The following is a 13341-nucleotide window of genomic DNA, read 5'->3' as shown; positions in this document are numbered from 1 at the left end:
ACCACAGCCTCTAACAGCAAACGAAAGGATTTTTCATCTACCTCAAATCTCCAAAACCCTCTTAACAAACACACAATTTAACTTTTACATTAAAAGTTCTTCACCCAGAAACAAGGTTATTTCAGATACAAATGGGTTAACTCACAATTTGACATCTCATTCCCTTCCTACTCCCTAGCCACTCATTCTTGTCAATATTATTTTAGGGGAATCAAATTTGTGTTTTAGAAGTTTTTGATCTTTCATGTATTTACCATACATTTTTCATTATCATTATTACCACTGCTTAAAATGTAATAAACAATTTACAAAGGCAGACATTTTTACTAATCTCTCAAAGTCACAGAGTTCTTTAACTCCCTCATTCATTTTTGAAAGGCATTTCTGTAAATCCTCATCATTATGATACTAAAACCATACTGGGAATGTCCACGGGCGTTTGAGACATCTGCTTTAACACCACATCTCGGTATGTCTCAGTTTTGAGGTTTCCTCGTGCTGCACCAGATCTTGTTGGTAAAAAGAAGTTCTAAGTATGTACTGATTACACAGCTCTTTGCTGTAAATTAAGGTATTTTTAACTTCAGATGGCAAATAAACAAAGTTTTTCTCATATGAGAGGGATTTTAGCTGGTCAGCAATTAGTCAAGTAAACTTCTGGCTGAAGTCCCTTCCGCGAAAGTCAGTAGTGTGTAACTTCAGGGGGGAGGTGGAAGTGTTGTTTCTAATTACTCTCTTTGAGCAGACTAATTGTAAAAGGATCAAAAATAGATGCTTTCACATCACATAAAACAGTAGGCAGCAAATCAAGACCGGCACACAAACAGGGCTGGAGCTTTTTTAAGCACTTGAAAAAACCCTACCCCTCCCACAAAGGACTCACGTAATCACTCTTGAGAACAATGTGCAAGGATAAACCTTCTCAGTCAAGCCATCCTGTTAATGCCCTTAACTGCTCAGAGGATCCAAGAAACTACAGAGATGTAAGTACAGAAAACAACTACTTTTTACTTTTTTCCTTTGCCACTGAGCAATAGCAAACAATTCCAGAAATATCTCCTTTTTTGCATTATACTGGATATTTTCATGTGGTAGTAAGGATAAATGATCTTGTATGGGAAAGGCCCATGGAAGAAATTCTCTGATATTTTATATTCCCTTATTAATAAGCTACTAGTTAGTTTTCCCTTAAAGGATATGTTGATCTACATGTTGATCTACAAGTTATTCCAACTCCTTTCTCATAATACAGCCTTCTGACAATCACAGGGAAACATTTCATACTGCCTCAACTTAGACAATTTTTTAGCAACTAATTTAAATTATACTAGTGCAGAAGTAACTACTGTAGAAGTAGTAAGGGAAGCACTGAAGCTCTAAAGTCACTGAACCTCACAGAATAATAGTAAGAGGGAGCCTTAAAACAAATCCATGCTGTGCTTGTGAATGCATAGCTTGCTTTTATCACATGCGTTCCATGTCTATGAAAACAGCCTTTATTATCAGCTCGAAAACTTCTCACTCTTCTCATGTCTGAACATTGCAACAGAGCATTTTAAGAGTTCAAAGCTTTATGAGCTAATTCCTCTTTTAACTTCTGGTGCACATTTCTTTAAAGGTTTTTAGAAGGCATTCTTCTTCTGAACTGCAATGACCAAACATCTCTCTCCTTATTACTGATCTTTAGATATGTTACAAGTGGTATGATTTTTATACAGCTTCCCAATTTAAAAGGATACATGGATACATTTTTCCTATTATAACAGCAAAACAAGACAGTCTGTTCCACAGAAAATAATTCAACTATCTTTTATCTAAAAAAATAAGAGAGAGTACTTGCCTTTGAGGAGAAAATACAAGAGATCTGTCTAACATCTTCATGATTGCTCCTGAAGAGACAAGGCAATTGAAAATTTACCTAGCAATTAGTCTTTAAGAGTTCAAATCTCATTTCTTTCTGGTCAAAAGACTCAGGACCACATATAGAGAATAATAAACTTAATATAGAAACTGTAATCTGAAGCTGTAAACCCTAAAAGGGTTTAATGTAATTCAGAAAAAAACCCCAAACTCAAATAGGTGCACATATTTTCTAGTACTAAAATACAAATCCTCATTTGACAACTTTTTTCTTCTGCTAGAAAGAATGTAATTTTCAGCGGCTCACACTTTTATTTTGCTTATTTGCTCTAGTTTTAGGCTCTCCCCTTTTTACATTTGGTACACCTAAGCAAGTATAAACTGAAGGGAAGTTAATAATCTTAGCATCAATACAGCTCTTCATGTCAGTATGTGTTTTTGGCAGAGATTATTTATGTTAGATAGGTCTCACACTTTTTATAGAATACATCACCCTTGTAAAGAGATATCCAACAGATAAGACCAGAATGTACCCTTCAAATTACTTCCACTTTTTCTTTAATTAGTTATGCACTTCAACTCAATTTCTTTTATTTCCATCTCACTTACTGTAGTTTCTACTATTTTTTAGCACCACATAAAACTGTCATACAACAACTGTCATACAAAATCATAGTAGTAGACAAAAGCAGGACCATAAAGATCCCACAGTCTTGTGCACTTGCATATTCTGTAAAGAAGCTAAAGAATATTCTAATTCCTTATAACCACTGTTAAAACAATTTAAGGCGCTGTTAAGACAATATTTGGGATTCTCTGATGTGTGTATTACAAATTTGGGTTTACTATGCCAACAAATTTGGATCAATACCAAAGAGGGATAAAAGTACTAGCCTGGAAACTCTCTCATCAAAATTAACTGTGGGTTGTGACCTGAGGACTCAATCCTCAGGTCATTAGGCTGACTCACCAACCTTTAGAACACAAAATTCAATAGCTTTTGAAAAGAAATTAACAAAAAGCACTAGAAACATATGAGTGTTAAAGTGTTAAAAAGAAAGAGGAAGCTTTAGGACATGCCTGTCTCTTGCCTCAGCTTTTATTAAATTACATGCAGTCCTCAGTTGCCAGTCCACACACCATATTATGCACCTTAGGTATATGTTCTTTCTATTTTAACTAAGTGTTCTACTATGCAACTTAGCACACACACTTTTTAATACACATAACTTAGTTGAAATCAAGCCTTTTGCTCAAACAGAGGAAACATTCTACAATAGAGATCACCTGTACAGTAAAATAGAAATACAAACTGTAAATATGTCTGGTCAATAGGAAAAAAAAAAAAAAAGAGATTAAGAAAAAAATTAAATCTACAAAAACACAGTACTGTGTATTTCCAATTTTCTACTACTGTTTTAAAACAATGTCAGACCTACACAGATTATATCTACAGAGGACTGTAAGATCAGTGAATCTTGCACAGAAATATCTTTCCTGTCCATTCTTTTAAAATAATCTATACTCTTTATGCATAGAAAAACAACATTAACCCCCAACATGATTTGTTAAAGAAATATTGTCCATCTCACAGTGATTAAACCATACTATGTGTAGAAAGCCAGGAGAGATCTTTCTACTGAACTGCTGTGCCTTTCCAAGAATATAATTAGTATCCTTAAATTAGCAACTGGACCTGGGACAAATAGACCAGGGATTCATCTTCAAAGAATGAAAATTACGAAGAGACACAGAGAAATCACGTTAGATTACAACACAGAGTAAAAACCTTCTACATGTCCCCTCTTCTGGAAAAGACAGATGGTGCTCCTCAGCAAAAGCAGGAGATGAGAAGAAGAAGAAATTTAATTAGCATTCAGAGAGAGCTTTGTACCACTGCTTGCACACAATCCCAACCCATGTAATCTAAAGTGTAATACTGCAACTGCTGGCTCCCAGCTTAAATCTATGCTTCTTAACAGTTAAATGTATGTAATATTATGATACTACATATAAAGCTCATCAGACATGAACATGTCTGTGAAGCACAGCTTTGGATTACACAGTACTTTCAGACTGGGGTCACCATCCTGTTCATCAAACACCTTTTGCTGTGGGGATTAAATACAAAACAAATGTATAAACATAAAACAATTTACTAATGCCAGTCAAATGTTTTCACACAACATGAATCTCCTACACAAGCTATTTTTCCTTCTTTGATGAGATAACAATATTGGTTTAGAAAGACACCTGCACAGATTTCAGACATGCTAGATTTTGTAAGCAGCTTGCCATTGTGCTGGGATTTTTTTCCCCAGATGGATGCTATTGCTGTGAAACATCAAGACGCACAGAGAATAGATTAGCAGCTGCCCAGCTAACAAACCTCACAAGGTAATTGACCAAAGAAACCTGCTGGTCAAAAAGCAAATAGTGCTAAGACTTGAAAATGGCAAGGGAAAGAACATTACAGAACAACCATCACTGGTTGCAAGCCCGGCATAGTATTTAACAGTAAAATGAATTTTAAACTCTCCCAGGCATAAGGTCCTCCCAGGTCAAAGCAGAGAGTAATGGCCATACCCTTACACTGGAGATATCCTATGACAGAGTGAATCAGAGAAATACTCCTGGATCACAGTAAACTAACTTCACAAACTCCCACTGCAATGCTACACATCTCTACCTTGCATACATAATCCACTGAGCAGAAAAAGCAGGGATGTAGTGGTGAGTTTGCCTCCAGGCACAGTAATACCAAGAGGCATCTGGAACCCCAAGCCCTGTGTGGGACACAGCTGGGGTTAGAACAGACAACACAGGATCATTTCACCTTGTAGTGAAATATTTTAGAAGCTTACCTCGAATTGCCCAAACCATGAGATTGTGTAAAGGTAAAGACTCAATGAAAACAGCAATTGCAAATGAATTTTTGAGATATTTAAGAGAGAGACCCACAGTTTTTAACAGGGAGGTTGACTGACCAAAGACTAGAGTACAAATAGGCAATTTGCTTTCTCTTCAGTTCTCCAAGACAAACAGCATTTTAGAAAGTATGCTTGTATGCTTTAAATGGAAAGCTATTGGAATCCATACACAATAACTAAAATAATATAATCTGAACTATGCAGAAGATTACATTAAGTGAGTAAGTGGTCTGTGTCACTGGGTATTTATAGACTCAGAAAATATGAAAACTTTAACAACTTTCTTTACAATACACATATACAGACAGGAATTTTCAATACTTTATACCTTAACATATTGGCATGTAACTCTAAGCCAAAACCCTCTGGTACTGTTTTCTTAAATTATTAAATTGGTAAGGGAAATTAATATTATCTTTCTTCCAAGTACATGCTTCAAAGTAACATCATTAATAAACCTGGAAAGCCACTGGAAGAGTCTTTAATCCAACAATCTAGGAGAGCAGAAGTTTTAGTAGTGATTCTAGAGGGTAAATTCATTGGTGCATCTGGATTTGGGACAGTAAATGGTCATGATCTCATGAGTTATTCAGGCACATAACTCTTAAAACAGAGTAATGTCCAGCTAGTCTGAGGTTTGCAGCAGTAAGGCTGTAACATTCTCCATTTATTCTCCAATAATGCAAAACTCACAATAAGTATTCAAAACATTCTTTTTTCAGATACATTCTGTAGAGGATGTCATATGCTAAGTGGATCACTCAGGACTGCTGCCAAGAAATAAACAGCAGCCTGACCCAAGGAATTGGTTTTTTTTAAAATATATCTTATCTTACTTAATAGTCCAGACACTTTTCAGGAAGAAAATGTTATTTTTAATGAAGCCCTCTCCATGATTGCCAAGAAAATGTGAAATACCTGCTGAGGTGAATGGAGTTCATCCAACAACAATTAGAGTTCAGAAGTACAAAGAAGTTTTCACAGCTTGAATGATGCACATTATGGTGGATTGTATCAACTTTATCATCTGTTTGGGCCACAAAACACATAAAATCTCTCCCTCTCTTTTTTTAAAAATTAATATATTCAGGTACTGTAGCACCCAAACACCTTGGTGACTCTCAAAATGTCCATACATACCCACAGGTAGACAAAACACAAATACTCATCTACAGCATTGTAAAATGTGTTCCCTACATTAAAAGTAAGAATATTTTGGGGATAACAGAGGATCAAAAGGAATACTTTTTGCCCCTCAGGATGACTCCCACAGCAGGCAGAAGAGCCTGCCAAGGAGCACAGCTTGGCTGACTGCACACTGCCCTGGAAGATGTATGACCTGCGCTCCTCCAGCTTTGTCCTCATCCATTTGTGGCCAGTTTGTCCTGGCAGGGACATGCTAGCACCTTGGATAGACACAAACACTGTCTCAGCTAGGACTCCTTCTCAATATAGCCACAGTCATATGTGAGGATGAACATCCTATTTTGAACAACAAGTTCTAGATTAATTTATTACATTAAAGATCCAACTTCATAGCACAAAATTAGGTAACATGCAATTTATGAAATTCTACTATTGATATAAAAACCTATATATTTTAATGAATATACAGTTTTTTTCCTAAACTACAGCTGAATGTTGTTGTATAATAGATATTCTACATTTCACTAATGTTTATACAAAGACATATGAATGGATGTGACAATTATGTGCCCTGTTTTTGAACCAAAACTATTATAATTGTAAAGCAAAAAAAAAAAAAAAAAAAAAAGCACTTGTTACTGCAATTGAACTGTTTATAACAAATCTTAGATTTGTTACTGCAATTGAACTGTTTATAACAAATCTTAGATTTTCCTTTCCTAAATATGTTGACAAAATTATTTTACCTGCATTGCAAGAAAGAGATTAACAGAAGATAGACATGATGTTGGGAGTGTGAACAAGAATTAGAATCATTTAAATATGAGAAACAAAACAAAATACCTCAGTGACTCATATACAGGTACCTACACAAACCCATACCATTTTATGCAAAGACTGTTACACTTAGGTAAAACAAAATCCATCCTACACACTTCTACAAGGGAAAAGATGGGAGGAAATAATACCATAACTATCCTCAGGGTAATAACTACTGCATTAATCAATCACCAAATACACTAAGACAGTGTGAACAATGCAGAATTAACTAATATAACATTACTGACATTCTTAAATCTGCACTACAGCTGGAGTTGTTATTTACTTGATTAGTTCCTTTATTCAAGGCACAGAACTCCCACTTCAGATTTGACATACAACCCTGAATGCCATATTCCCACGTCCTGAAAGACAGCACTTACTTCACAAATATCTAAGAATCAGAATGTTGCACATCTGTCAGTCAGAAATTACTCACCTGTCTTCTCTCCTATCTACAGAATGCAGCAAACATTTAATGTACTACCTGGAAGTCAAATTTCTTCCTTAAGCATGTAATGTAACTAATTTACATATTTTAATACACATCATCCACATCCATTACTGTTTACAGAGAACTATTAATTGTGAACACCCTGAAATAAGCAGAACAATCTCCTCAAATCATGAAAGAAAATACTAATCTTTAAATGCTTTCACAAGTTAATAAAACAATAATGAATGCTTTCAAAAATGTGCAGTTTAAATGCCTTAAAACTGAGAGGTATTTCCCAGAAAGACTTTTTGGAAGTACAACAGGCTACAGTTGCTTGTATATATTGTCTGTTGAATGACAAATCTTCAGAAATAACAAAGACATGCTAATTAAAGGTACAAGACAAACCTAAAATTCCAAACGCAACAGCTTTATCTTCAGGTAGTATTCTTGGTTACAGCAGAAGCAATCTTGTTTTGATTGCTGTTTAAATTCATAAATGGTGCCCCTAAGAGGCACCCTTTCTTAAAACAGCTGTGTGAGGAGTAACACAAGATGCCCCATCCTTTTTGAGCTTCATGCTTACATTACACAACTGTCAGGGAACAGCAGACCTAGAAAATGTTTGCACTGTGAGCAGTATCAACAGAATGGGGTTCTTCCCATTACTGAAATTCTGCTGGATCATTTTAAAATATTTTTAAGCCCCCCCAGATCACTGCCACTTTGCAACTCTTCTATGCTTCTTATGACTCTGCAGACGAAACAATTTCTAAAATCTACTAAATTAATAAAGTGTAAAATAGTTCACCTGCACTACCTCCCTTCAGCAGGGTAACTAAGAATGATTAAAGTAGTAGACTTAAAAATTTATGTATGTAAAAATATTTGAATTAGATTAAAAAAGCCAATTATTAAAACTAGAATTAAACAAGTTATTATTGGAATCTATGACCTTAAAGGTCTTTCCCAACCTAAAAAAAAGTTTCTCTAAACAAGTTAGAGCATCGCAGTGTGAATTGTTAGGAACAAAAATTCCCTTACAATTAACTAAAGCACATTTAAAACATTTTGTCTGCTTGTCTGATCCTTGGAGACTTCATTTTATGCTTTATCATGTGGTTTCTTCAGCCTCTTTTTTCCCCTCAGGTTGCTTTAAACAGTCTGCCACCTCCTGAGCATCTATAGACTTCACTTTACAAATATATTACATCCCTGGTTTACTACACTGCCCATTGTCTTTTTCTGTATTAGAGAAGCAATTGGGATCAAAGCAGAAAAGCCAAATGGAGGCATCTGTTTGTTTTCAGATAGAGTCTTGAAAAGTATTTGACAGCAATAAAGTTTCATTTCATTATTTTTAGTCTTATTTTGCAACAGAGACTGTCCATTGTTACGTAGAAGTTATTTATCTACATTCCTAACAAAATGTTCCCTTTTGTTGTTTTTTTTTCTCATGTTAGGTCTACTGAGTTTCCTGTAACAACAGTGGTTGCAGAAATGGACCCTTTCACAGCCTCTGAGACCAACATTTCCACCTGTGACTTATACGAGCACAAAGACACAGCACGGATATTACTGTCTGTCTTCTACGGCTCCATCTTGATTCTTGGGGTGCTTGGGAACACCATTGCCCTCACTGTCATTTTTAAAAACAGAAAGAAGATCAACTCCACTACCCTCTATTCAACAAATCTCGTCTTCTCCGACCTGCTGTTCTGCATTGCCTTGCCAACCAGGATCGCCTACTACGCGCTGGGATTCCACTGGCCGTTTGGAGAAGCGCTGTGTCGAATCACCGCGCTCTTGTTCTACATCAACACCTACGCAGGTGTCAACTTCATGACGTGCCTGAGCATTGACAGGTTCTTCGCTGTCGTCCACCCCTTCCGATACAAGATCAGAAGGATTAAATACGCCAAGGGCATTTGTGTCTTTGTCTGGTTTCTTGTATTCAGTCAAACGTTCCCATTACTTATACAATCCATGTCACAGGAAGAAAATGAAAGGACTACATGTATGGAATATCCAAACTTTGAGAAAATAGAACATCTGCCATTTATACTTCTTGCTGCCTGTTTAATAGGGTACCTTATTCCCCTGGGGATTATTCTATTTTGCTACTCTCAAATCAGCTGCAAACTTTTTCAAACAGCCAAGGAAAATCCACTGACTGAAAAATCAGGGATAAACAAAAAAGCCATCAATACAATCATATTTGTAATTATAGTGTTCATCGTCTGCTTTACTCCTTATCATGTTGCAATCATACAACACATGATTAAGAAACTTCAGCAAGAACCCTTGTGCACTGAAAAGAAAATTTTCCAGAAGTCACTCCACTATACTGTATTTCTGATGAATTTTAACTGCTGCCTAGATCCTTTCATCTACTTCTTTGCGTGCAAAGGATACAAGAGAACTGTACTGAAAATACTGAGACGACAAGTGAGTGTATCAATTTCAAGTGCTGCCAGGTCACATCATGAAGAAAGCTCACGTGATGCAGGAGAAACGCAAATGACGGTACTTGCTAAATCTTCCAATGGAAAGCTACCTGAAAAATAAAGTCTGTAATACACCACAGTGAACCAAGACTAAAAATCCACAGTCCATAGCAAAAACTCTTAGTGCTCCCCTACAGCAGCTTAAGTAAAAATCTGTTTCTCAGGATGTCAGGGAATCAAGGAGTGTTGGACTGAAAAATATTTGTCACAGAACAGCAGGAAAACTCAGCATTATAATCTTCTTGCTGTATCTTTTTGACTGATCACTTCTTTTTTCCAGGAAATATGCATCATTGCGGATGTTCAAATTCCATGCTGCACATACATATGCCTGGATGTTACTAACTCAAACAGAGCCAAATCACAGTTAGGACTGAGCACAAATATAGCTTAAAATTCAGACCAAGTACAACCAGAACATCTGAAAATTTCAAGATCTCTAGCTGAGCTCCAATCACAGCAATGGTTTTGTTGGTCCAGTCACACAGAGGAAATAAAATTTTGATATAAAATGGACAACTTCTTTGCTCATTTGACTATGACAAGTACTTAGTTTATAGGTCTTTAGAGGTGAAACTACATTTTACAATATTTGGAGCACACATGCCTTATTGGACAATTCACATAGAAAACATTGTCAAATGTAAGACATTAAAAGCTATTGAACTGTTTGGTTCTCCCCAACACTGAACGTCTCCTGCATGTAAAATCACTCATCTTCACAAGGTGTATTATCACTTTACTCCTTTTCCTAAAGGAGTAAAAAACTTTCCTTTTTAGTGTTTATTGTAAAAAGTCTCTCTCTACTCCTGTTGTATATAGATTATTTATAAACACGAATTGAAGCAAGAGACTGTAATATAAAAACTGTACCATTTCAGTTAAAAACCAGTGATATGGTGTTCTTCAGAACTTCTGCTGAAGTCAGACATGGACATAAGACAAACACTTTAGAAACCTGAATAAATGTTCATAGTTGAGACCATTCAAAAAGTAAATTAATGGATTAATTCTGATGGTGTCAGATAGCTACCTCTCTTTAAGCACTGTTTACCTGAGAGATCAATAAATGAGAACAGCAGAATTGGCTGGGAAAGAACAAGTTTTCCCATTGTGCCTTCATACAGCATATGTGGGATACCTTTAGGCATGCTGAAAGTGGCTCAGGAAATAGACCAAGTGACTTAAACACATCCTGCTGGAATCAGCTCAATACCAGCTGAGAATCCAGGATGTAAGCCCTGGGTTCCTGCTGATGTGCCCTTCTGTCACGTTTCAGTTTCCTTCCCTACTTTATTCTTGGCCCCCCTATCTTTTCTTTACCATTCTATCTTATTAATATGCCTTCACTGGCCAACACAACTTGGTAACTCAACCAGAAGGTTGTAATGGAAAATCAAAGAGTGCCTGATAATCATCAGTAAAAGCTATGCCAGATATGAGAACAAATTATTTATTTCAGCTGTATCACTCTGACATTGAGATTGTACTGGAAGCCAAACAAACACATTACATTTGTCATCTTTGCAATTCCTTCCTTCCTCACATGCTGATCTCCATCTATCTGCAAACACAGAAAGGTAGTACCTAACGAGCAGTACGGAAACATTAAATTAACAATTAATTTTTTATGGCAAAGAAACGACAAGGCCTCCTATATTTCATACCACTTAGACTGCCAAAATTGAGTTTCTAATTCTAAAATACTAATTCTCTCTTATCTATTTCTAAAAGACACTATGCAGCTTCACAAAAGCAGTGTAAGAAGAATAACTTTTATCAGAAGTTCTACTTAATTCTGTATGTTCTAGCAGTTCTGTTCTTGTCAGTTTTTTTAATAAACTATTTTAAAACATTATTTAAGAATGTATTCCTATTGAATTAAGCAAATGGTAACCAGATAAAATCATAGACAGACAACTCATGAATACCTAGAAGTGGTAGAAATAAAATATATGTATTGTTAACATTTCACTAGTACAAGCTTATTTTATTCTACTAATGTCTAGGCTTTTTTGAGTTTTTACTATGCATTTCATCTGTGATTATAAAGACAAGAAGCCTTTTTTATATTTGTCTGTAAAATATAACTTAAATATGTATTAAGACACCACATATTGCAGGTAACTATACTCTTCTAAGTGGAAGCAAAGCAAAGATTTCTACTGAACATCTTTCTCTATCCCCATTTTCTCACATTAGCAATTTTGTTATTTTCAATATTGGATTTTGTTTCTAAATCACATCAGCATTCCCAAACAGCTAACTTTACATCAAAATACTGCTCTAGCATGAGTCCAGTTAAATATATGTTTGAGAAAAGCTACTTTTTCTCATTATTTAAATATTTCTCAAATGCAGAAGAAATCAATAAAATAAAAACTTCTAAAAGCTAAGATAAGCTCAGTTTCCTGACAAAAGTCCTGCAAGCACTGACACACAGATGGACAATGACAATTCATATCTGTGGCAGCTGATGCCACTGCTCCTCCTCACTCCTTGTCACGATGCACTCGTAGCTCAATCACACTTGTGTCAATGAGGAGACTTTTCTGTCATCTGCTAAAAGCAGCAGTGAGGGATTCACTTGGTTTGGGACACTGCACTGAAGCAAAACACTTAGAGAGCATCTGTCCTGTTCCTTGTACCAGCTGTGGCATGGGGCTGGCAGCCATCACCAGAGAGATGGTAACAACCTGCTGCATGGGACCAAAGAAGAACAGTGAGAGTAAAAAGTTACAGCTGTTCTCAAATAACTGGTTTCCTCTGTGATGCCCTTATTATGGCCTGAAGTAGTGCGAGTTTTGCAAGAAAAAAATAAGCTTTCTCTTTGGGGGAAGCTTTTTATACATTCTAAGCAATGTTCCTTTCTGTGTGAAAGGCTGGCAAATGGTCACATAGACCTGGGACTCTTTCATGCTTTTCACATACAAACTAAGCAACAGCCAAGTAGCAGTAGGCTCAAATGGCTTGCTCATTGTGGGGATCTGACTGGAGTACTTCAGAAAAACTGGGTCTGTATTTGGAGGGCGAACTCAAGTCAGGATATTGAAACAGATGTTCTTGAGAAAACAACAGAATCTCTTTTATCTCTAAATTTTGGAGTGCCAGGCCAGGCGGTTGCTAAGAGGACTCCAACTATGTGGAGTCCCAGTTCTAGTACTAACACTACATGTCCACTGGTGACATCTCTCTCAAATCCTACCTGGTAGGGAATGTGACAGAGCATACAGGAAGCAAAAATTATGATGGTGGCCAATTGGTACATTTTGGCTGTCTCTGTCCAAGTCCAGAAAAGAAAGCTGGATAGACATTTACTGTCAAACACATGATCAAGTAAAGGTGCACCATGTGAAAAATCCCAAAACACACACACTTCCAGCAGAAGAGCATCTTCTGCTTTTTTTCTTTTACTGCAAACACAAAACTAAACAGTAATAGTGCAAGTACCTCAGCTGCCTTGGACTCTAAGGTATTGAAGATTAACAAACCATGAAGATAAAGAAGGTAGTCTCCTGTGGCTTACAGTCCCAGCAGAAGAGGACAGGTATATCCCAGGGGATTGCTGTGTGGTCCGTGGCTCTGAAAGCTATATAGATGAGGAATCTGTAAGCAGCATGGTCATCTTGCAAAAGACAGTGAC

At 36.4% G+C, this 13341-nt stretch overlaps 2 protein-coding genes across 3 annotated transcripts in view; one reads left to right on the top strand and one right to left on the bottom strand.

Moving 5' to 3' along the window:
• Positions 1 to 13341, bottom strand: part of UBAC2 (UBA domain containing 2) — an 89491-nt gene that overhangs the window by 37250 nt on the left and 38900 nt on the right. The gene's annotated exons all lie outside the window — the stretch shown is intronic.
• On the top strand, positions 863 to 11667 carry GPR183 (G protein-coupled receptor 183). Its single transcript, XM_004174735.6, has 2 exons — positions 863 to 983; positions 8655 to 11667. Exons 1-2 carry the CDS (start codon positions 943 to 945, stop codon positions 9757 to 9759), a joined length of 1146 nt encoding a protein of 381 aa, XP_004174783.3. The 5' UTR covers positions 863 to 942; the 3' UTR covers positions 9760 to 11667.

Source organism: Taeniopygia guttata, chromosome 1 (genome assembly GCF_048771995.1).
Source record: "Taeniopygia guttata chromosome 1, bTaeGut7.mat, whole genome shotgun sequence".
NCBI lineage: Eukaryota > Metazoa > Chordata > Aves > Passeriformes > Estrildidae > Taeniopygia > Taeniopygia guttata.
The sequence above is the reverse complement of the archived record's forward strand: the minus strand, read 5'-3'. Positions and strand labels throughout refer to the sequence as shown.